Source organism: Chaetura pelagica, unplaced genomic scaffold, assembly GCF_000747805.2.
Source record: "Chaetura pelagica isolate M959 unplaced genomic scaffold, ChaPel_1.0 scaffold109, whole genome shotgun sequence".
In the NCBI taxonomy this organism is placed as follows: Eukaryota; Metazoa; Chordata; class Aves; order Apodiformes; family Apodidae; genus Chaetura; species Chaetura pelagica.
Genome location: NW_009970725.1, coordinates 3,658,488 through 3,681,976, shown reverse-complemented (window position 1 = coordinate 3,681,976; position 23,489 = coordinate 3,658,488). Strand labels below are relative to the sequence as shown.

The following is a 23,489-nucleotide window of genomic DNA, read 5'->3' as shown; positions in this document are numbered from 1 at the left end:
AGTGAAGAAAATAACTATTAGCATCAGAACAACTTGGTAAACACTTCTCTGCTGGACGGGAATCTTCCTCTGAGGTGAAGCATCTTGCTGCATAGCTCATTGTCGCAGTGGTTGAGATATCTGGACTATTCTATTCTTTGGTTATTTAAACTGGATTAATTCCAACTGTTTATCACATCAGAAGAGTTGCAAATCTCCACATCAAGTGCTACAGTCTGACCATAGTGCAGGTGTTCATTCTCGGACACGTTTCTTCAGGGAAAAGATGTAAATATTCAAGTGCTCACTCAGCTGCCTCCCCTGAAGAGAAATCATGAAGATTAGCAAACAGTTTTGCACGTCCTTCACAATTCACCAACTCTTCTCCTGGACAGAGGGGCGAGGACCCAGCCACAGTCCTCTTGTACCTGGGGACCTACGAGTACATGGGGACCTACAAGAATTCAAGGGACAGAGCTGTGGTCTCTACATTGCTCTTGTGGCACATTGATGGGAAGTAAAGTCACTAAGGAGCAGATTCATAGATGACATAAATTGTGATGGAGCTGGGCCCTCTTGGTGAATAGTGAATTTCTGACCAGGTATTTCCCATTTGACCTCCATCAGCAGGCCTGTATCAGTGCTGGGGTAAAATCTCCTACACTGCCAATGTCTGCTGGCAAAAGGCCTCTTCCAAAGGCAGGGAGAAGTATCTCTACATCCCAACGGTTTATCTTAAATAAAAGAATGCTGATCAAATCTCTGTGAAATGAGATGTGCAAGATGTTTTAACTGAAAGGAAACCCCCATTAAGACACTTTCCTAAGGATTACTTGACAATACTTTTTAGAAAAAAGAGCATTAACTAAGGACAAATTAATCTAAGCAGTAATTCAGATTACATTAAGTGACAAAACTGATACCTAGCAGGCAAAAAAATACACTGATAAAACTGAACTGGAAAGCCATTCACGTCCCCAGGTTAGGAGATGCTAATAGAGAACAAAAAAAATATTAGAAATTGGCACAGCCCTTGTGCTTCAGACTCAAAGCAAAGTTAACCTTATTTTATGAATTCTATTAATTTTACTTTGCATTTTAATTATTTACATTTTTTTTTCAGTCAAGTAACCTCAGGAAATAAAAAGGGAAAAGGAGTGGGAAGATTCATGCCACGTGGATGAACTGGTCCATAAAACTGGTCCATAAATATTCTGGTTGTGATCAGTTTAAAGTCTGTTTGCTATATTGGAATAATTCAAGTCACTGAAGTAGCTGCATGCCTGCTCTAAAATTACTAAAACCAAATCTATACTGTATAAAAAAATACACAGAAAAAACCCCAATAACTAAATATTCAGACTCCTGGACACTACCCCAGCTGGAGAGCATAGAAACTGTTCCCAGTCTCTGTCCTCCTCCCGCCCCCATGCAGCTCTCCCATGGCTGCTTTGGAGACACCAACTCACCACGCAGACCCCGTAGTGCACGTGGGCAGCTGTGACCAGCAGAGTGAAGACTATGAGCACCACTTCTTCCATCCAGCCCAGCTGCCCAGAGATGGCTGCATAAACCACCAGCGCCAACGGGAAGAGGAACCAGTGGAAAAGCTCCGGCTGGGTGCTGCTCATCTGGCAGATGATCACCTTGCACTGTTGGAGCAAAAGGCACCAGGTAAGAAGTGCTGTTTTCTCTGTGGGTTTCTATCATTGAGGGGAAAACAAGCCTAGAGTCCAAAATGGGGCTTGTTTCTGGAGTGAAGACTGCTACAGACACACCTTCATGCCTTGTTGTCTGCGAGTCCTGAGGGACTTTATTACATGTCATGTAAAACATGCACTTCTGCTCTGGAGACGGGGTTTAGACATGTTCTGCTTTATGGCCTGGAGTACATGGTTGCAAAAGGGGAGTTTGACACCCCGTGCTTTCACACCAGCTCATGAAATTGTGATCCCAAATCAAATGTGCCACTACTTAATCACTGGGAGAGCATACTGGTATTTTAATCATATGGCATGACAGACATATACTCTCATTCACTACCTAGAAGGGAGGGAAGGTAACACGTCACTTTTAAGTCCTGCTGTTCTTTCCTAGCACTCCTTCATGTACTAAAACACCATTTCCTTGGCTGAAACCTGGTGGTGGACGCCCTGGAGACACAGCTGGGGGCCCAGGGAAAGGGATCCCACTCAGAATGGCAGACAAAATAATTAATATATGGTTCTTGGTTTAACTGAAAGCAAATAGTTTAATTTTACTGAGTTCTTGAAATGTAATGAGTTGAAGTTCAGAGTATTAAAACCAGTTAAGCATGCCTGAATGTTTAACCTTGCTTAGACTCCTTAAGAAATGTGCCATACACAGTATTCTCTCCTAAAAAATAGGATTTTAGGCACATCTGAAATATTATTTCAATGTAAGTTTCTATCAGAATTTCATGTGGAAAAAATAGATTTTATGTATCCTGAAAACAGTAGAAGAATGAAAAATTTGTTTCCTGTGCAGTGCCTGAAATCCTATGGCAGCAGCAGGAGTCTGATCATAGGAAAAAAATATTGGCATTACTGTCAGTGCTGTGGAAGCTGAAGACTGCAGAAACCATGAAAAAATAATTAACTTTCAATAATGCAAGAAGTAAGCGCTTGTACCTAATGTAAATATTTTGCTTACAATGCATTATCAGTATCAGTTATGAACTTTTTGAATAACACTGGTCTTATATGTCCTTTGGGAATAATTCCAGAGGGTAACAAGAATTGCTAAAGCAATCTATATGCTATAGTTTTTCTGGCTGAATGATTGCACCTGCCCAGAGACTGGATTTCACACAGTTTTAAACCGTTATTACACCAAGTTAAGTACAGCACTCAATTTTTCATAAAGATTGCTTATTAATATTTAAAGCCATTCGCCTTCAGTTTATCAGAGGTCTGCAAGAGGGACTATGCTCTGCACTCTTCCCATTCCTTATTCCCCCTGGTCCTGAAGCACTGATTTACACTACAGGTGAAGCAAAAACAGCTTTAGGAGATGAAAGCACCGGAGTCTGCAGAGGCAGACTGGAAGGAAAAGGTAAGGCTATGGGACTGTGCCCTGTGATTTTCCATCCCACTCACCCATACCTTGAAATACTACTCTGGTGCTTCAGAACTTAAACCTCTGGCAGCTGTGGTTTGTGCCCCTGTGTGTCCTTCATGTCCTCGCCCTTACTGTCTCCCCTGGGAGGTTTCTCATGAAGCTGCCCAGGCTCATCAGCCGGCCAGCACATCAGCCACTGTGCTCCTGCCGTGGTGATGGCTGAAGGTTCCCTCCGGGGGACATGCCCACCCTGTCCCCTGCTCCTAGAGTCAAGCACGTGCCCCTGAGGGCTACCTAAGCAGGAGCTGTGACAGCTGTGCTCCATGGCTGTTTGCTCAGACCTGGATATTTCTGAGAGTTGCCCTACGAGCCAATCTCAAAGCAAGGTCTAAGCCATCCTGCAGAAGGGGTGGTCAACCCATGGGCAGTCCCTCTGCCAGCTGTGGGAACTGGGGAAAAAAGTCCTCCTCTAAGGAATAAGCAGCTTCCATTTTTTTAGGCCTCAGAGGCCTTTTTTCCTTAGTTTAGCAAAAAATGCTGGAAATGGTCAGTCTTTCTGCCCTCTCTCAGGAGGCCATCACCTTTCCTATTCAACCCGACATTGCATGGCTGTGAGGCCAGGCCTGAGACCAAGTGTTTAGCTCAAGGGTTCTGCTGAGCAACTAAATACATTGTCAAAGGCATGAGATGTTCAAGATACTGGCAGGCAGAGTAACACAGACTGCAGTTTGTGGTCTACAGAACAGATAACAGAAACCTAGTGTGTCAGAGTATCATGGAGAAGAAAAGCATTGCCTTGACAAGCCTCACTCTGATGCTGGAGGAAATGTGTGTGTATTAGGGACCGGAGGAGGTGAAAGGAAACACAAGCTTGTTTTTCACTTCTAAAATGTTATAAATTCCAACAAACACCCATGCATTTTTCATGCTTGCTTTTAAAATGTTAATACTTTCCACTACCATGCATACATTTTTAATTCACGTGAACCTCTAACACTGCCATAAAAGTTTGAGTCAAATAAAAAAAAAGGCCTGAAGAGCATGGTACTCAATGCCTAACAACTGTAGAAACACAAAGAAACTTCTGGTTTGCCATACTACTTCTGCAAGCATCCTGCCACAATTGCTCTCAGTTGGTTAAGATGTATGCGCAGAACCTGCCATCTGCCAAACTCTGAAAGCACTTTCCACACAGATATGAAATAATTGTATTTCTCACTTTGGAATCTACACTGTTCTCTTAAGAAAAAGGGATGGATTAGATAATGAAAAATGTGCACAATAAAACTTACACTTCTCAATATACCCTAACTGTTGTGAGATTAAGTCCTAAACATACATTTATAGGACACATCAGCAATCGTCACAATTATGATTTCTTTTCCATTCCTGAACAAAAATTTCTAGAAGGCTTATGCTTTCTCTTTTAAAATACTTCCTTTTCAATGATCTCTCATAATGGAAGGCAATTCACACCTTTCACTTTTTAAATTGCTTGTAGAGTTGCTCAGTGACATGATTTTAGATGGAGTTGGAGAATATTTTCCTAAAATGGCACTAACCTAAAGGATATTTTAGCATTAAATGGAGGAAAACCTTTCAGCTTGTCTGCAGGTCTCCCAGCTCTCTCCTGGCAAGACGAGAGGCAAAGGGCTTCCTCTGGCAAAGAAAGCCTAGAGTTAACTGCAGTGTTCAGTATTATGGTCTGGCCGCCCTTCTTAGTGCTACACTGAGGTTTATGTTGCCTCACAGGCATTAAAAGGGGGGACCCTGGGGGATGATAGGAAAAACTAACCTGTGGGCAGAGAGGCCCCTGCACATCTTTATGTCTTTTCCCTAAAAAATGCTTATTCCAAATTGTGATGGGAAAATGTGGGATCAGCTGAGCTGTAGGATACAGGAATGCACGTGCCACGCTAACGGGCACGGCAGCAGGTGAAGGCTACAACCCCCCTACTCTTGCTGGTAAACCAATGCTTGTGTGGAGCTTCCTTTTACTTTGGACAAGGCCCGAGTTCTGCCCACGTGTTAGGAATATCTGTTCTCTTTCTGTAAGTAAGGCCTCCCCAGGGCTCTTCATAAACTCCCCAGAAAAGAAAGAAAACTCATGAAAATGTTATGCTGGGGTAGAGTAAGTATTGTGGTAGTGTAAGTGTGCAGACAACTGCTGTGGTGTATTTTCATACAAGAGTGTGATTCTGCTGAGTTTAACTACAGTTTCTGTTCCCTTCTGTTTATTCATATAAAAATAGAAAGTTATCTCTAAATAATACCACCACCACCACAAACATACTTACAATAACATTTGAGAAAGCAACCCCAACCATCCATAAAAACAACCTTGGTTGCTTTGCTAATATGTTGCCTGGAGAGAAAACCACCCAGACTGTAAGAAGAATGAACAGCAACAGAGGTGACACAAGAGGTAGGAGTCCTTCATACAAAGAATCATTCTTCAGTGTTTTCTTTACATATGCTCTGTAAATAAATAAAATTATTTAGTGGAGTAAGAAAATTTATTCATTCTGTTTCAACACATTAACTTTAAAGTCTAGACTAAATTCAACCCAAGATTTCATCTTGCAACACAACTACTTGTAAAAATGTGCTACGTACCCAGACGTTTAACAAGAAGTCGTAGGATACCCAAGCAACTTTTATTTCTGGGATAAAATGATACAGTTCTATTTACATGGATTCTGGCCACCAGCTCATCATCATACACAAAGTGAGCTGCAGTAGCCCTGTTGTTGTAGCTGTCATCCAAGTGCACAGCATGCAGGCATGTGGTGAATTAAAAAAATATATATTTTTAGAGGATGAAATCTCTGACATGAGGCATGCAATTACTTCAGCCAATATGCCCCATTTTTTGGGTAGCAACACAGTCAAGCACATGGCTGGCAGGCATTGCTGTTGTTCAGATCTAGAGATGCTGCTGCTAGACAATCCTGCACCGTTGCCAAAGCATAGCCTAAAGGGGAGACTTTTTTGCTAGTTATAGAGTATGGGAAAATTAATGCTGTAAAATTAATTGTGTTTTCTTGGTGATTTTAAGTTGTCTTTTAAAGGTATCACTATTAAAGGTAGAAAACTACTGCATTTTCTGTCAGCTTGGGAAAAGGCAACTGTCAGATCAAGAGCTTTTGCATCTGTCTCATTCAGGCAAAACTCATTGAGAGGTTATAAAAGGAGTAGGAGGTTTAATTTACTGAAGTTCACTATCATTAAACCATTTCTTCATAGCAATAGTTCAGAAGAGCAATTCTGTGTTTGAAGTGTGCTGAAGAATGTCCTGTTCAAAATCACTGAACACCTGTACTTATAGAAACAGCTAGACAAAAATCCAATAAATATCTTTCTCATTCCAAAAAAGAGTATTTTTCTGATAAAATAACAACTGAGAACAGACAGCAGGATGAAGGAAGAGAGGAGATGACTGGAAAACTCATGTTCCTCATCACCAAATAGCTTGTGTGTGCATCCTTCAGGCAATCCTGACTGGATGTTTAGAATTACTGTGCTCTTTGGTTCAGAGGAATGATAAACCCGCTGGAAGCCTCAAGAAAAACTATGCCAAGAGATGACTTGAAAGAGAAAACACTAAAAAAATGTCCTGACACGAGAGGAAAGAAAGCAAAATCTAAATGTTCATCAGGGCAAATGCTGCTACTACCAGGAACTGACATGCCCGAGGTGCTGTTCTCCTTCTCATGCTCTTCCGTGAACCAGTCCCTTGCACCACTGGTCCCCAGCCCCCTCCCAGTGCTGCTCTCAGCACCCTGCCTCAAAGCCCAGCCTTTCTGTGGGTCCTCAGGCTTTTCTGCCCCACATGTCCTGCCTGTGTTATTGTCTCACAGTCTCTTAAAAATTTAAGAGTTAATCATTACTTCCACTAATTCCTGAAGACAGGCAGTGCCAGTCCTTCCTCTAGGACACCTAGGATCTGAGATACCTGATGTGACAGATGAGTGAAATAAGCTAGCAGGCAGCATTAATAAAATAGGCCATTGGGGTATAAACTAACCATGTATAAAATGCCTAAGTGCAGCAAGCCAAGTCTCAGATGTAATCACAGCTTGCCACCTGCCTCGCCTGTATCTGATGGCAATTATCTGCAGACTTCATACAGAGAGGAGTTGTACAGAGGGATCTGGAAAACAATAAAGTACTTCATGGAGTGCAGGATGATCAGCTACAGAACTTCACCTAGTGCAGGCAGAAGTTACAAATCACATTTGACTGCAAATAAAATGCAGTGTTTATAACTACAGAGCTTTCATCAGTTTATTATGCAGGACCAGTATGAGACTGCCTGGAGACTGGCAAGTAAAAGAAAGAGGAGTTGAGTTATAAACATGGAAAAGAAACCAGTCAGAGTCTCAGAATTGACCAGAAAAACCTTTTACTAGATTATCAGGACAGCATCTGGCTGAAAGAAGCTATGCTACTGACATTTATTTCTCACATGAGGAAACTGTTATATATACAGAATGAAATGGGAAGGGATAGAACTTACTTAATGTTAATCTACTTACCTGTGAATGTTGTATAGTGTTTGTGGAAATGAAAGAAATAAACTGAAGCCTGGAAGAGAAAAAAAAGATTAATCTATAATGATATACAGTCCTGCTACACTGATAACCTCAGTGTTTTCTCCTACAGTGTGGTCTTTTAAAAATGAGTCAATATTCCTGTATTCTTTACAGGATATGAACTGAGTTTGGAAGCTTTAGGCGATAACAAAACCTTCCTCATTTTTGCAAAAGCTAGTTGCTAGAAATAGTTGCTGATACAAGTTTCTCTTGTGCAATGAGTGGCAAGACCAGAAAGATTTTTCAAATTTCTGATGCAGTTAGTAGGTAGGATCACTTATTTGTCACACAGGTTCTTCTGTTGGACCCAACAAAGATCATGGCCTCATTTTACATGAGCTGCTCTCCATTTATGTACAAAAAAACCCAAAAACAAACAACAAGCCTGACACCAAAAGCTTTCCAATGGAATATATAAAGACTACTAACCTCAAACAGGGCTGTCCATATTACTGGGGAAATAACAGGTTTATAGTTCAATGTACTTAGGTTCAACTAATTATCTGCTTTGCTGATAGAACGGCTGAAATAAATTTCATTATATGGCCATGAGGTTTTTCACTCTTTTTTTTTTTTTTTTTAAATACAGTTGTGACCTTTCTGGAGTTCAACTTTAACCCATAAAGGACAAGGATGCATGGTTGATAACACTGTGTCTATCTGCATTGCCACCAGTATTACCAACACGGCTGTGAGCAGCCCTGGAGCTGCCTGAAGAACCAGTGATGCCCTCTCTAACACAAACATCACAAATACATTGGTCCACTGAGGTTCAAAGAAAACTTCCAGCAAGAAGTAGAAGTTCACAGTTTAAATGCAAAAACAACAGATGAATCAGTCTAACTGGCGAAAATATATATAAAATCTTTTTTTTAATCTGTGACACTCATTTTCTATGTTTCCCTGCAGAGCTCTTTGGTATTTGTTTGGTTTTCTTCCCCACTATCTGTGTATTAAGGCCTTTTCCCCCGATCTGTTTGCTGCTTGGAGATTGCTCTGGGTAGCATAATTCTGTTAGGCTTTTATATTCTAGGGCACGAGTATTGGTTTCAGTGCAAGAAATTAATTCATAATTCCCATTTTGTTATGGGCAAGCAAAGCACTGACATCATAAACTTTCTGTTTTTACCTTAAAAAACTCTAATTCAAGAAACACAGTGTAGTGTTTGTACAGAAAAGCAGCAACAATTAATCTCATTATTAGAAATAAGGAAAACTAAGAACAAACAGAGGAAGGAATGAATTTCAGTTGATTTTGAACGGGGGCTAAAATGGCATAGTCCAGTCTTGAGAAATGTCAGTGTTTACAGTTCAGTCCTCATCAAAGACATGCCCAAGTGTTTAGCATGCTCTGGCCAGAGCAGCAACAGAAGAGAAAACTAAAAAATCAGGAGCAGTGGAGATCAGGATTGCTGGAAAGCAAAAAGTGATGCAACAGATAAACTCCTGTCTTTCTGATTAACTTTTAAAAAGAAGGAAGCAAAGAATTGGGGGGGGGGGAGAGAAGGGGGAAAACAAGCAACAACAGAAAAAGAATACCCAGCTTGTAAATAATTTCAGGTATTTCATTTTTACATGTTTACTCCTTGGTTTTGCTTTCTAAAACAAGTAAGATAACGTGCTCTGCTTTACCATGGCAGGAACTCTGCATCAAACAGCTGAAGGATGTGCAGCTGAAGTAATATCCCAAGTATTCTGTAAATATATTTCTAAAATTCATAGGCTTACTGCCTTCAGAATGATCTGTGTTTAATGTGCACTCCAGTTAGCTATGTTTTCTATTAGGCAGGGAGGGCTAGTTCAATAAAATCTCGAGTTACATACAGCAGTTCCAACATCTGTATCACATTAGAGCAGACATGAGACAAAACATTGACTCTTGAGGTTAAATCTAAATTTCCTGCTGCAATCCTGAAGTTTGATTTGTTAGGAGAAAAGCAACTGAGAGGAACAGAAATAGAGACTAGAACTAGAAATAGAATTCAAAGAGCAAGGGTTGCCAACAATTTGTTATTTTTATCAAGTGCCATTTTAGTTAGAAATAACACACTGACCACAAACAATCCCCCAGCTAGCTAGGAGCCACTTTTGGGCTGGGGCAGTTACACCAGTTACTCCTCTGTATTTTTATCCTGCTTCCCTTTCAGCAGAGCGAAAGCTGAGGATGAGGAAGGGAAAGCAAAGGGTGTTCCCCTGTTCCTTATGGGATTTTCAAAATTCCATCATTTCCTACAACATGCTGCTTTGCCATCTTTTTTTTTTAGCTAAGGAGGCCTGGCTTGGGGGCTGCTTTTGGTACTCATTAAGTCTGCTTTTTAATTGGCATTAAGGATCCCTTTGTGCCCAGGAGCTAAACTGCTGCTTCCGCATTGCTGCCATTCCCTGCTGGTCTGGGGAACAAAAGGTGCAGCCTGGAAAGCAAAGCCACTGCTGTCTCTCTGGCCCTCAGCCACCCAGGCACTGACCAAGTCATGATGATGCAGCTTTTTCTTTCTTTTATCTTTCTTTTTTCTTTCTTTCTTTCTTTTTTTTCTTTTTTTTTTTTTTTTTTTTTTTTTTCATGTCCTAAAAGCACATCTTTGATTCTAAAATCCTCTTAAAAAATCAAGTTTCGTGTATTAGCCATTTTTAACACAATACAGAAAATAGAACTCATCAAGTGTATATGGGAGGAATTGCTGCTGTTCCAGTATTTTTAAATTTCTCCTGTAATATTTTCCCGCTGATTTAAATTCTGAGACTTAACTGTAAGAACGTAGGCTTGTACCAAAGGCAGAAATACTAAAGCACAGATGGGTAGCACAGATACACACAGGGAATTTTTGTGTCACACCAGGCTGAAGGTATCAAGCCCAAATCCTTGGATTTAGGTACAATCCTGTGGTCAGTCCTCTGCCTTGCACTAGCCTGACTCCCTTTTCAGAGAAATAAGCATATGCAAAGCTTTTTACCAGTAATTATTTTGTCCATATTAAAAAACAAAGAAAAGACCATGCATTCAAGAATTCAGGATTAGGGATCAGAAATAAAGGTGTATCTTGTTTTCCAAATATACAGATATGTGAACACACAGATGCATACACACACACATATTTTTATATTTATGTATATATATATATATGCATGTGTGTAAAAGGGATCAAAAATTCCTGTCACTTCTAGAGACAACATTAGATTACATTCGGTGTTTTCAAATTCAGTTCTAAGATACTAAAATGTGTGTATTGCAGAATTAGAGAAAAACAAACAAACAAAAGCTAGCGTGTGATGGATACCATGGTACATTTGTCCCCAGTGTCAGTCTAGACTAACAGTAATGGAATTAAGTTCAGTTACATGAGGACATCTTAAACCATGCCCTGAACACTACTGAGGCCTGCTGACAGCTCTGCTGTGTTTCCATGGCACGGTGCAATTCCTAAGTGTAGCTATTGTACCTGAGCTAATTTAGGCATTTCTGCAAAATACAGACCTGCTTGTTGTAGAGAAAAAGGGGGTACAGCCAGAAAGGATCTGCTGACACTACTGTCAGCTCTGGAAAATGCTATTTCAGACAAAGCTAGAAAGCCTGTTGCAGGCAGGCAGGTTCCTGAAAACATCAGACTTCACAGATTGCAAACACCACTAAATAAGTAGGTAGCCAAGACACTTAAGACACTATTTTAAAACAAATTATACTGCTTCAAAGAAGGACAATGTTTATGTTAGCTGTGTACCTTCTCCAAACCTTTGCTCTCGTAAATTGCATTTGTTGTTAAGTTCCAGAGAAGTAAAACATTCTAAGAAAAGCATTGAAATATTGTTTGTTAAGAACTGGCTCTTCCTGATAGTTAAAAGCTCGAAAATGAGACAGTGCAATACTGGGATCTACATGTAGGTGATCACCACACTGGAAATTGTGGGCATTTGTTCAGAAAAGCACCCACCCTATACTCCCCCAGAAAAAGATCCCCCAGAGCATTCCTTCTGATGGGAAGGCAGTAATGGGGGCTGTGCAGACCTTCTCGTGGGCAAATTGCAGAAGCTAAGCCAAGTAAAAATCACTTCTTTAACATGAGGCAGTTTCAGTGGCATTTCAGCCTACAAATGGAATACTACCACCCTGTTCTTTTCTTCTTCAGCTGCCATCACATCCCCACAGCCAGTACCCTGCTTGGCTTTGCTATGGTTGGGTTGATAATGATCATAGACAATACTTTCTTTAAAGGAGCTGTCAAATACATCATTTACCTTTCTTAGCCATCACACAAACAAAAAAATAATCTGTAGGCCTCAATATTAGCCTGGAAAAATCTTCAAATATTTTCTCCATCTCTTTTTCCAAATTTCTTCCACTAGGCACATGAAAATATCTTAACATGCTGAATGTTTCAGGCACTGATCCGTGCCTGAAAACAAGCTGCATCAAAAGGTGAACACTCAGAAGCACTTGTAACTGAAACAGCAGCCTTTTATAGGATCGTGTGATTTTCTCAGGCATGTCTTGAGAAGACAAGTGGTTATGCAAACAAATAATTACATATTGAGCTGCCCACTAACTATAAAATTGTATTATTATTATTATTGTTGTTATTATTATTATTATTATTATTATTATTATTATTATTATTATTATTATTATTATTATTAAATGGAAATCTCAGAACCACTTAGTAACTGGGAAAAAAAGCTTTGGAAAAAAAAAAGTAATTTTCAGACTTATTTGAGCCTGTGAAGTCTGAATACATTAAGCAATTTAAGGATAGAATAAAAACACACCCAAACAGACCTACGCAGTGAAATGATTTTGCAGGGTTTGAGAGCACAGTGTAAACATGAGCATTGTCTTCATGCACAAAGGTGATGTATGCTTTGGATATTTAGCATCTAAGATACTTCTTGAGTATAAAGATTGTAAAGGGATGCATTTGTCACACTTGTTGATTTTATAGCTTATTTGCAGTGTCTAAGGACTGCATACTGCATTTCTATCTCTTGAAATGGGCTGTAAAACTAACAATTAGCATATGGAGCATTTGATTCATTATAGATTGAAAAATTAGTCAATGCATGTAGATGCTGCTTTGGTGTAGTCCTCTTCACACAGCACGCACACACCATTCTGTTTTTCTGGGCAGAGCAAAAATTGAGCACCAGAGAAAAGACATCTTTGTTTGAAAAGCCCAGGCTGGCTTCCAGAAGTCTGCCAGGTGAGCTCCCACGTTTGATCTTCCTCTGGGGCTCCCACCACCCGTGAAATGACCCCTCATGGCTTACACCACCAGGCCCATTCCCACTTGCTATCAGCATCCCGTGACACTGCCCTGCCTCCAGCCTTCAGCACTCTGTTTTCTGGGTTATTGTTCTGACTGGTGCAGATGAGTTACTCCAAACGTGAGCTCAGCTGCTTCTTACATACATATATCTTGAGTGACAGGGGAGTATTTCACACCCTTTACTTCAACAAAGGCTTGTACAATCTATCACGACAATGCTTTAATAAATGTTAAATTGGTGACAGACATGTAGAAGCCAACTCACATTAGCCACCCTTTTAAAACAAAGCTAGTCAAGGCCTGTCAGAGTGACAACATTTTGAAAATGGTTAATGGCTCATTGAAAATGGAACTTAGTGGTTCATCACTCAGCTGTCCATCCGTAAGGCAGAACCATCATCCACTTTGCAATGGGAACTCTAGGAAACCACTGCAGAATGACCTACCCATCCGAAGCAGAAAGAACTTACAAGCAATACATCTAAAAAAGAAAAAGAAAAACTTCCACTTCAGTCAGAAATGCACTTACATCAACTTTGTAATTACTGCTTTGTGTTGCTATAAAAGAACCCTGAGGTCTTGCAGTGGAGGCTCACAGGATCACAAGTTTTCCAAGACCAGTATGAGAGAGCAGGCTGCCTTACTCAGCAGCAGTTCCCTGAAGCAGAGGTGGAGGACCCTGCTCAGATTGCTCCAGCCAAAAGGAATCTGCCCGCCTGCTGTGGTACAGATATACTGGATGGATTTATAGTAGATACATGTCCTGCTAAGGATTAAGGACTTACAGATCTATTCAAATGAATAAAATTACAGGCACATTTCTACTTTAACACTGACAGAGACAAAAAAAAATCCATTCTTAACCAAATAAATGTGAATTTCAGATCATATCTGTTTGATCATGGCCTTTTAAATATTTTGTGAGGCTGAAAAAAGAGGCAATGGCATGGACTTCTGTGTCTTCCTTTGATACATATGATAGAGCACACAATGTAAGGACAAGGCAGATTTAGATGGCTAACTGCTTTCCCACTGATAGAATTCAAATAATTGCCACATTTCACGTGTTGTGGCTTGGTCTCATTACTTTTTTGCTGCTAATGTTCTTTTCATTTATGTATTTAGTCATCATTTTATATACTTAAGTAACTCAGACAAGGAGTGAACTTCAAGGAACAAACACTCTGCAAAAGTCTGCACGGAACCCAATCCAATATAAATCACAGGAAAAAAACTCTAAATGCTTTGGCCCCATGTCTAAAAGAAAGTTCAGGTTTCAGATCTCTGACTGATGTTAGCACTCCACTCACATTTCATGTTCAAACCTGTACTTCGAAAATTCATTTCAGCTTTGCCACAGGATTCAGATCTGGGCACTGTTAACCAGATGGAGTGGCCTCAAATGTGTCACTAAAGAACTGTCACAGAATCACAGAACGTTAGGGGTTGAAGCAACCTCTGGAGATCATCGAGTCCAACCGCCCTGCCAGAGCAGGATCACCACAGAATCTAGGGCAGGTCACACCGAAATGCAACCAGGCAGGTCTTGAAAGTCCCCACAGAAGGAGACTCCATGACCTCTCTGGGCAGTCTGTTACCATGCTCTGTAACCCTGACAGTAAAGAAGTTTTTCCTCATGTTGAGGTGGAACTTCCTGCATTCGAGTTTGCATCCATTGTCCCTTGTCCTATCACAGGGCAGTCTGCCCCATCTGCACTCCATGCTTTAGTGATCCTTTAACCACAAAGCCTGTTCTTGTGGTTGCAATTCATACCAAGGAAGAGTAGGAATCTTTCTGTGCATCCTGAAGACATTTTTCCAACCTGGTTTGCTAAAGAATGAATCTAACATGATAACACTTTGTGTTTGTGTGCATCCCACCATAACTTCTGAGCCCTCTGGTCAGTTCTGAACAAATAGGTTGAAAGAAATTTATTCTAAGTTTCAAGGAAATTAACAGCTAGGTAGAGGAAAACAGACATCTAAATCTCTCCAGTGAGGGAAGGATTGCAGCCTGAACTCAAGTTTTATTAGACATTATAATACCTATCACATAGTTAGCATGAATGTCCTGAGAATGGAAAATGCTTCATTCAGAACATGCACCTACTACAGGTCATTTAATTGCAATCTGAGACAGAAACCATCATCAATTAGTAATGCTGCTCCCTGAACTACTAATTTTCACCTGTCAGTGAAAATCTTCTTATGAAATCTATAGCATCATTTGTGGTAGTGGACTTTATGTGGGGAATTTACTGTTTAAAAATGCTTATTGTAAATATTTTATATTGCTCTCAACCTGATAGCACAGTGACAGGGAATGCTATACACTCAGGATACCCTGGAGGGGGGAAAATAAATGATAGCTCTCAGCCCAGTGCTGCCCTTTGAAGGAACCCTAGTTAGCCAGAAAATACTATAGGACAATTGTGGTTACATCCCAAGGGAGCTTTTGGAGTGTCATCCACAGGAGCCTGCCTGAGAGCAGAGGTAATTAGTTCCAGCTGAGCACACAGGCACGTAACTTTAGAAAGGTCTGGCTCCTTTCATGCTAGGAGAGAAAAGGCAGTTCTGTCTAGAAGCCAGGACAACATGCTTTGGAAACAGGAGAATGGCCTTGCTCGTTTGTTTTGGTGTTCAGCTAGGTGTGTGTTTTGGAGCTGCAAGATGGAACTGCATTCACTGCCTGTGAAAAATTACGGGTTTCTGTTCGCTGGGTAGCTAAAAAATTCCCATAAAATACTATGCAGAAGTTTCTCTGCTTCACAGGGGAGTCCTTTTTAGGTCACTGTTCAGCAACCTGACACTTGGCCTTCCTACAGGTGTTCACAGTGTGCTAGACAGTTCCCAGGGACATACGTAAAGCTTTCTCTTGAGGGGCTTTCCTAAGACATCTAATCTAAACACCAGGATTGCAGCATTTTTATGTGTATCTTTGTGTGTTCTGGCACCTGATAAAAATTCCATTATTTTCAGTGAGTGCATGTCACCTGGTGATACCACAGCTTCCTCTGAGGAGGTGCTTTTACAGAGTTCATCCTTAGGTTAAACATGGGCTATTTTTTTTTTCCCCCACAGAAAGTCCAGGAAAGACATCTGAAAAACTCCATTTTTGTGCATCCCATTTGGATTTCTTCCCACTGCAGAAGGTACTAGCTAAAGCCCAGCTGCTCTCAGAGAAGTGACGGCTCAGCAGCTGAACTCCTGTTGTGTGCAGAACAGTAAAAGCACGAAACAACATGCAAACCTGTGCCAAGTATTGATGGAGCAGCTACAGGTTCATTGTTAGAAGGACCACTAGTGACTACTAAATGCCATCAGATGGTTAAGGACAGCCAGTTACAGTTTAATGGCTCCTCTCAGGGTCCTGGGAAACTAACTCATAAAAAGCACCAGAGGCCCACTACATCCCTTTGTTTTTTAACTAGCCACAAAGGCATTTAACTGAGCATGCCAGACAGTGGGAGCCCTGATACAAATGGATCTGGCTGAGCAAGACACACTTGCTGCAGCCTCTCTAAGGGAAAGAATAATTTAATCTTCCCGACTGCTCATCCCTTGGTGTAGGTTAAACCAACACTTCTTTTGTGCAGTCACTGCTTGCAATTTACTCCAAGTCTCTACAAACTTTATACATCCATATTCACTGCCACAGGTTATCCAGTGATAATAACCTTAATCATTATTGCTGAGTTGAGATTCAAACCTGTGGTGAAACAGCAGTGCTTGCTGGATCAGCAGGATCCTCAGTGGAAGGATTCTACTTTTTTAATATTTAAATTTAGTGCCTGTTTTGAAGAGATTTACTAGTTTTTTAATAGTCAACAAAGATAATTTATTCCATTCTTTAACCTCATATTTAACTATAATTAAGCTGCAAAAGTTGGCCTGTTAACGACATTGTGGATATTGTGAAATAAAGTTTTTAAAGAAATCTTCTACTGACTCTTACTCATGCCTAATCTGCCTGGGACCGTGATGGGACAAACACTCAATTGTTTCCTCACAGATCCATTCATGCAAGTGTTCCACAAGAGCTGGAAGCAGCACCTCGTTCCAACGCTAATGGAATAGTCCATCAAACCTTGCTTTACAGCTGGTATTGGTAGAGCATGAGAAAGGATTCTTGCTTCTGCAGATTTGATGACTTTGACATTCTTCCCTATAACAAACCTTCCTAATAGATTGAACAGGTTGAATTAAACCTTCTCCCATGACTTCCCAAGCCCAAGGGCAGCCATTGGTGTACTCACTGAGCAGGCTGCCATGTCCCTTAGTGACAGGAACAAAAGCAGCGACGTGCACAGCACCAACCGGGCACTTCCCATGGACTAGCCCATCCCAGTGCCTCAGGCCAACACGGGCCCAACCTGCCAGCACCCCTCCCCAGGACCTGCTGAGCTCCTTGGAGAATACCTGTCACTCCTCACACCTCACTGCCCGGCAGCCACCAGAGGGCGGTTTATAGCCAAGATAAACTAAACTATTCCAAGCCATAACTTCTGCCAAGCCAAGTAATTCCATGACTGCTGAATAGGCAGCTGCTTCTTTTTGCCTCGTCCTTCCTTTTCCTCAGAGTGCCCAAAACAGGCCTGACCAACACAAACCAACCAAAAAAAAAAAAAATTCCAACACAACACTTGTACAATCTCGATCACAGACAGTAAGTTTTATACTCTGGGTAAAGCACAAAGGATTGTCAAAAACCAAGTCCTGGTACCCGCTGCTCACAGAAGCACAGCCCGAATGGAGGGTCCTTTCCAAACTGGAAACTGTGGGAAGCACGGCTGAGGCTGGAGTCAGTGCCTCCATGGGAAAGGATGATGAGAACACATCTCTATGCAGTGGATTCAGAAGTCCCCCCCAAAATGCTCAGACAGTTCCTAGTTAAGCGTCAGCGCTGGGTGGGCACCTATATCCAATCCCTCCACTTGGTTCAAGTTCTGAAGACATTTCTTGGCCTGTAAGTCTAGGCTCTGTAAGTCAAACACTTGTTTTGGTGCCTACTTCTCATTGTTTGTACTTTCACATAAAAATCCCTAAAATCTATATGCTGATTGCTTCTCCTTCCAAACAACACGTCAAAGCCGTTTCACAAACACACGTTTATGAGGACTACCATGTTATTAACTTATTAAAATGTAACTGCTATTGTTCTCAGTCCAACTTATAGAAGCTGAAAAAAGTTCTATGCTTATTTCAAACTACACTGACAGTATCAGCTACTGCTGTGAATGAAAAATGCATCACTTCAGTTTGGAGAGTAACTCTAGACAAGAGGTTAGAAACCATCTATTTTTTTTTCAGATTTACAGTTGTGCCTCCTAAGATTATTTAAATAATTACTTTATGCCTTCTGTCCATAATGTTTTGGAGCACAGTGTGCTGCAGGCTGAAATATTAGACTTCTAATATATGCAAATGCAAACGACATTTTACCTGAGTGACACAAGGAGTTCCTGAGACTTTGAGAGCAGCCAGCACAAAGCACTGATCTGCACAGGCCAATAAGGACTTTTTTTTCTATATTATTTCTGTACAACATATAGTAATTCAGAGAGGAAAAATGTTTCCAAAGTTACCTACTCTTTCAAAGTTTTCCAATATTAATAAGCTCTATTCATCTGGGTTTTGGACTAGCCAACACTTAGAAAGAGGAAAAAAAAATATGAAAGATATATAAGAAATATCTAATCAAAATAATTAAAAAACAGTACAGTTTTCCACACTTACCTATTAGCAAGATTACTAATACATCTGTGATGTAATAACCAAACAGGAAAGGCTTCTGCCAGACTTCCACACCAACAGTACCAGTGAGCAGATATGCTGCAATTAATACCTATAGAAAAATGATAAAGCATTTTCAATCCTTAACTTCTAAAGGCACAAAATTTTGCTTATCATCATAGTACCAAGGTAAGAGTAAAAAAAAAAAAAAAAAAAAAAAAAAAAAAAGAAGCGCTATTTTCCTCCTGTCTCAACTTGATTTATCCTGCCATCCCAAAACAATTACTTTTAAGCAGTGAAGCAGCTTTCAGGGTCATCAACACAATTTTTTGAAACATATGAAGTACAGTAAGCAAGCAACTTCCCTGCTGGTGTGTGCATCTGTTTGTATGTGGTAAGTATTATTGACACACCTTTTCAAAACACCCAATTTCTAAATCCCTTCTTAAAGCCAACCCTCCCCTCTGCACTTTCTTGTATTCACATGCAGATTTCAGAAACAGCAAATGGGATTTTTGCAACACATCCCCCTGAACTCAACACATCAGAGTAACTAAAAGGGGGGCGGGGGGGAAATCTAAGCTCGCCTGAAATACTAAAAAAAAAATAAAAAAATTTAGTGTGAAGAAATAAAAAGAAGAGGTGGGAGCTGAAGTCTTCCCTGATTTTCAATTCATCTGACAGATTCATTACAAGACACAAAAAGAAACAGTCAAACGTCATTAGGAATAAAAGGACTCAAACAAAAGACTCATGAGTCACTCGCCTGAGTGCCACCAGTTTCAGCAGAGATGTAAATGTAGTTTCCACTCTCACTTCAGAGTGAATTTTGTGACCCAGCTGAAGCCAGAAAGCGTAACACACTTTACGCTTCACACCCTATAGCTGCTACTTCAATACCTTTTACACCCATCACCTGCAGCAGCCCCGCCTACAACCGACGGCACAAATTGTTGAAGTTCTACCCATTCCGCTCTGTGCAACGTGCAGGCGCAGTACGGGAAGTGTTGCAGTGGCTGCCAAGCCCTCGAGCCCTTCCTTGATCCCACCTCCTCAAGGGACCCCCCTCTCCTTTGAAACCCATTTCCTGGCTTAGCCCAGGACACCCACCGCTGCAGCCCCTTCCACTGCTGCACCCAAGCTCACGCGTGGAGATGCTGCCTCGCTCTTCCTCTTGGCTAGTTGGTTTTCAGCTGTTCAGTCTTGCTGTGGGACTCATAAGGAGCTGTGTGCTTCATGCTGCACGACCCAATCTCCTGAACTATTCTAGACTTGGTTTAAAAATTAATTGCAAACATACACTTTAGCTCTAAATCGAAACAACTATGTTAATGAAAATGCCATTCAGAAGACCACATATTCATGTACCTGTTCCCAGGTAACAGACAGTAACTTTCCTTTTTTCTGTGCAATACAGCTTCTCATTCTGGGATGACAAATATTTTCCATCTTTACTTACAGGATAGATTTTACTATTTTTGTTTTAGTTTCTTTTTTTTTTTTTTTTTAATACTCCTTTTTTACTAATATAATTTACCACTATGTTTTTTCTTTGTTTTTATCTTCCATGAACATATTTCATAGAATCATAGAATAATTGAGGTTGGAAAAGACCTTTAACATCATCGATTCTAACTAAACCTAGCACTGCCAATTTCACCAGTCTTCTAAATCAGATTAATTGCTTTAATTTACAGATACTCTGAAAATATCTTTTCTAGGTAACAGGCTACTTAAGATCACAGATGAGTAGCAGAACAATGATGACCATTAAACTCCCTATTACACCTAAACACCCCTTTCTTTGACTTCACATACTTCTGTGATCTAATTTCAAGATTCTTGCCCTATCAGTATGTGAGTTTTAAAGACTTTGGCTTGAAAGGGACATTGCAGAATTGAATGTTTTAATCATCCCTGTAAGAACAAACAGCACAACAGATCTGCAACAGGGAAGAGCAGGCACTCCTATGAAAGTTATGTATTGGGCCACTGAAGACAGTGAGTCATTTGGTCTAAATGAAAGACATGTATAGCAGTTTTTGCAACCAACTACAACAGAGCTATTTGGTTTTCTGAAGAAATTGCATTATGTTATCCATAAGACATGACAATGGACTCCCAGCCCCTTCGAAGTCAGTGGCAAAACTCCAACTGGCTTTGCTGGAGCCTGAATATGCCCTCACACATTGAATTCTGAGCTGACATTTTTGGCAAGTGATAAAAGAGGAGCTTCAGTATTATCCATTACTATAGTCAGTACTTTTTGGCAGTGCAGTCATGAGTATCACTGTCAGATGTCAGCACACCTCTAGGAATAGCAGTGTCGGTTGCAAAAGGCTCTCTTGGGGCAACCCCTTGCCCTGGGATTTGGTGATGCAACACTCACAGACTGAGATTGCCTCTTATTTAACAGATGTTGTGTATGCAAAAAATACTCAGGCTTCAAATTTTTGGTGTGTTGTTTTTTAAGGACTTGTAACTTATCTATGAGGAAGAGGAGACAACAATCTGAAAATACATAGTGTTAATTTGTAGGCCCTTTGACATGGCTGCCCAGCAGGACAGCCAGCTTCTAAACAGGTGGTCCCTGTTTTGTCACAATTCTGTAAATCACAGCAACATAGTCACCTTTGTCCTCTGTCAAATCATAGTATTACTTCTTTAATGTGGCATTAAGAAAATTCTCCAGAACCATAAAGTAGTATAATTTCTCAAAATCTCCTACCTTCTTCTAGCTTCCAGGCTTTTAGCTGTTCTCTGAAGTATTTGATTTTTTAAAATCACCATCTCCTTCATGTCTTCCCACTCATGCAGGTGTATGTTTTGTGACTAAAGTATGCTAGATAGTGTGTGTGTGTGCATTTTTTTTTTCTCAATAAGGATTCACTGTTTCTGTTTTATACACAGGAGAAGTTCATATGAGCTGTATTTCAGCCTGAGTTTTGTAAACCGCTTCTCAAAAGAAAACCTGGTACATGACATCCAAAAAACCACTTCCTGTGTTTTGATTGAAAGAAAGGAGAAAAGTAAATTCTACAATGTTTAAGTTATTACCTGGATCATATATTTCATTCACTTGGAGTTTCAAAGCAGGCAGAGTGGTACCCCTGAGAGCCTAGGTGGGACCATCCAAAGCCATTGGGCAGAAATAGCTGGAAAAGCATCTCAAGCCTGGGGCTTATGATCCAAGCATCCATGCCTGTAGGCATGCCTATATATAGGATTTCTGGACATCCTTCCCTTCATGGGGGTAGGGCTGGGCCAGAAAGAGACACCTGTTAGCTTTCACACTGGTTCATTATGCTTTTGTGCTTTTTTCCAGCTTCCCGTCTGGACTGAGGAGAGTGAGGGAAAGGAGTGTGGAACCACCTGGGTCACTCCAGCTCTCACACAGCTCTTATTTTCACTTTTAAACTTTCATTTAAGAATATAAAGGGTGCCTACCTGTTACATTTAAGGAAGCCCTGATATAAGCAGAGGTATCACTACCTCCTGTTAAGGAAAAAATCGTATTTTGTTCCCCTACTATGAACTCAACTGTAGTGGCTTAGGAAAAGCACCAGCAGGATTAGGAGAGTAATTCATTAAGGGAATACTAAAAACTTTCAGGAGAAAAACAGATTTTTAAACAATCCAGAGGATGTCTGTGAAAAATAATTTATGGCAAGGAGCCTGAAATTTTCATTTCTCAGGAAAGGTTTGTCTCTTCTCTAAGAAACTTAATATGTAGGTATTATCTTTCTTCAGTTGGGCCTGTAACAAGATGTATGCAAGAACATATCAAAGGTTTATTTAAGCTTCTCTTTAGCCCATGCCTTTTGGGAGTTTGTGCTTACTTAGAAGTGCATTAAAATTTTCTGGTTGAGAGGGTGTAAAGAGTCTCCTCTCTCTGCATCTTTTTGTGCCCACAGAGGACTCAGCAGTAGGTAACTCCTTGTAGTGGAGGGCGGGTGGAGGAAGAGTTTTCACTGTTGCAGATGCCTTGACTCCTAGACTCCAGATTTACAAACATATCAGTCCTCTGACCAAGCATCTCTCAGACACATTACAGCCATTTTTCAAGTTTACACACCACAGTTTCCTATAAATCACTCTCTGCTCTAATCACAGCTAATTGGAGTGCCAATTACAGCTCAGCTAGCACAATTAGGTTACCAATTCTGACGAGTCATCACGCTACAGAAAAATGTGATCTGCATAAGTTCCAGAAATTTCTCTATTTACAATGAGGTGTTGTTTTTTTTTTCATGAGGAACAGCAGCTCTTTCTATACCCCAGTTAACATGGAGCCAGTGAGCTGGCTGGCTGTGTTTACATACAGCAAAGCTGACTCAGCAGCAGTGACCTGGGAGCTATGTGCCAGTTATCATTAAGGTCAACAGTTATCTATTTGCACACTTCTACTAATTACTGAATTTCCTGAGCTTTGTAGTGATAATGAAGTTCAAAGTTCCTGGCTACCATAAATTTCAAAAGCAGAAGCCCATCCGAATGTCTGACATGCCAATGCTACTGCATCATGTTGCTGGGGGAATTACTGAAGACAGAGCAGAGAGGCACACTCGTGCAGCAATCCAGCTAGGAAAGCCACAGATGAAACAGTGAACTAAGTGCTGAGAATTACTCTGAAAGCAGCTTGTGAGTGCTCCCATCCTCTCTGCCTCTGAATGTGACTGGGAATATCTGGCAAAGAAGTGGGGGGAAAGGGGGGCTAACTAGCAAGAAGAACATGACCTTTCTTACCATCAATCACTTGCTAGTGTTCTTAGTATCCTCTCTGCCAAGTTGTTGCAGATGATGAGCTACCTTTCATAGTGTACACATTGTATGAAATTTGTAGGGA

The 23,489-nt window shown here is 40.7% G+C and overlaps 1 protein-coding gene across 1 annotated transcript in view; it reads right to left on the bottom strand.

The window, feature by feature from the left end:
• Nucleotides 1-234: 234 nt before the first annotated feature.
• LOC104396912 (ethanolaminephosphotransferase 1-like) overlaps nucleotides 235-23,489 on the bottom strand; it is a 39,672-nt gene continuing 16,417 nt past the window's right edge. Inside the window, exons 5-9 of the mRNA XM_010006815.1 lie at nucleotides 18,647-18,755; nucleotides 7,599-7,647; nucleotides 5,358-5,538; nucleotides 1,449-1,631; nucleotides 235-300 (exon numbers count right to left, since the gene is read on the bottom strand). Of these exons, the coding sequence (XP_010005117.1) occupies nucleotides 235-300; nucleotides 1,449-1,631; nucleotides 5,358-5,538; nucleotides 7,599-7,647; nucleotides 18,647-18,755 (588 nt within the window). The remainder of the gene's footprint in view (nucleotides 301-1,448; nucleotides 1,632-5,357; nucleotides 5,539-7,598; nucleotides 7,648-18,646; nucleotides 18,756-23,489) is intronic.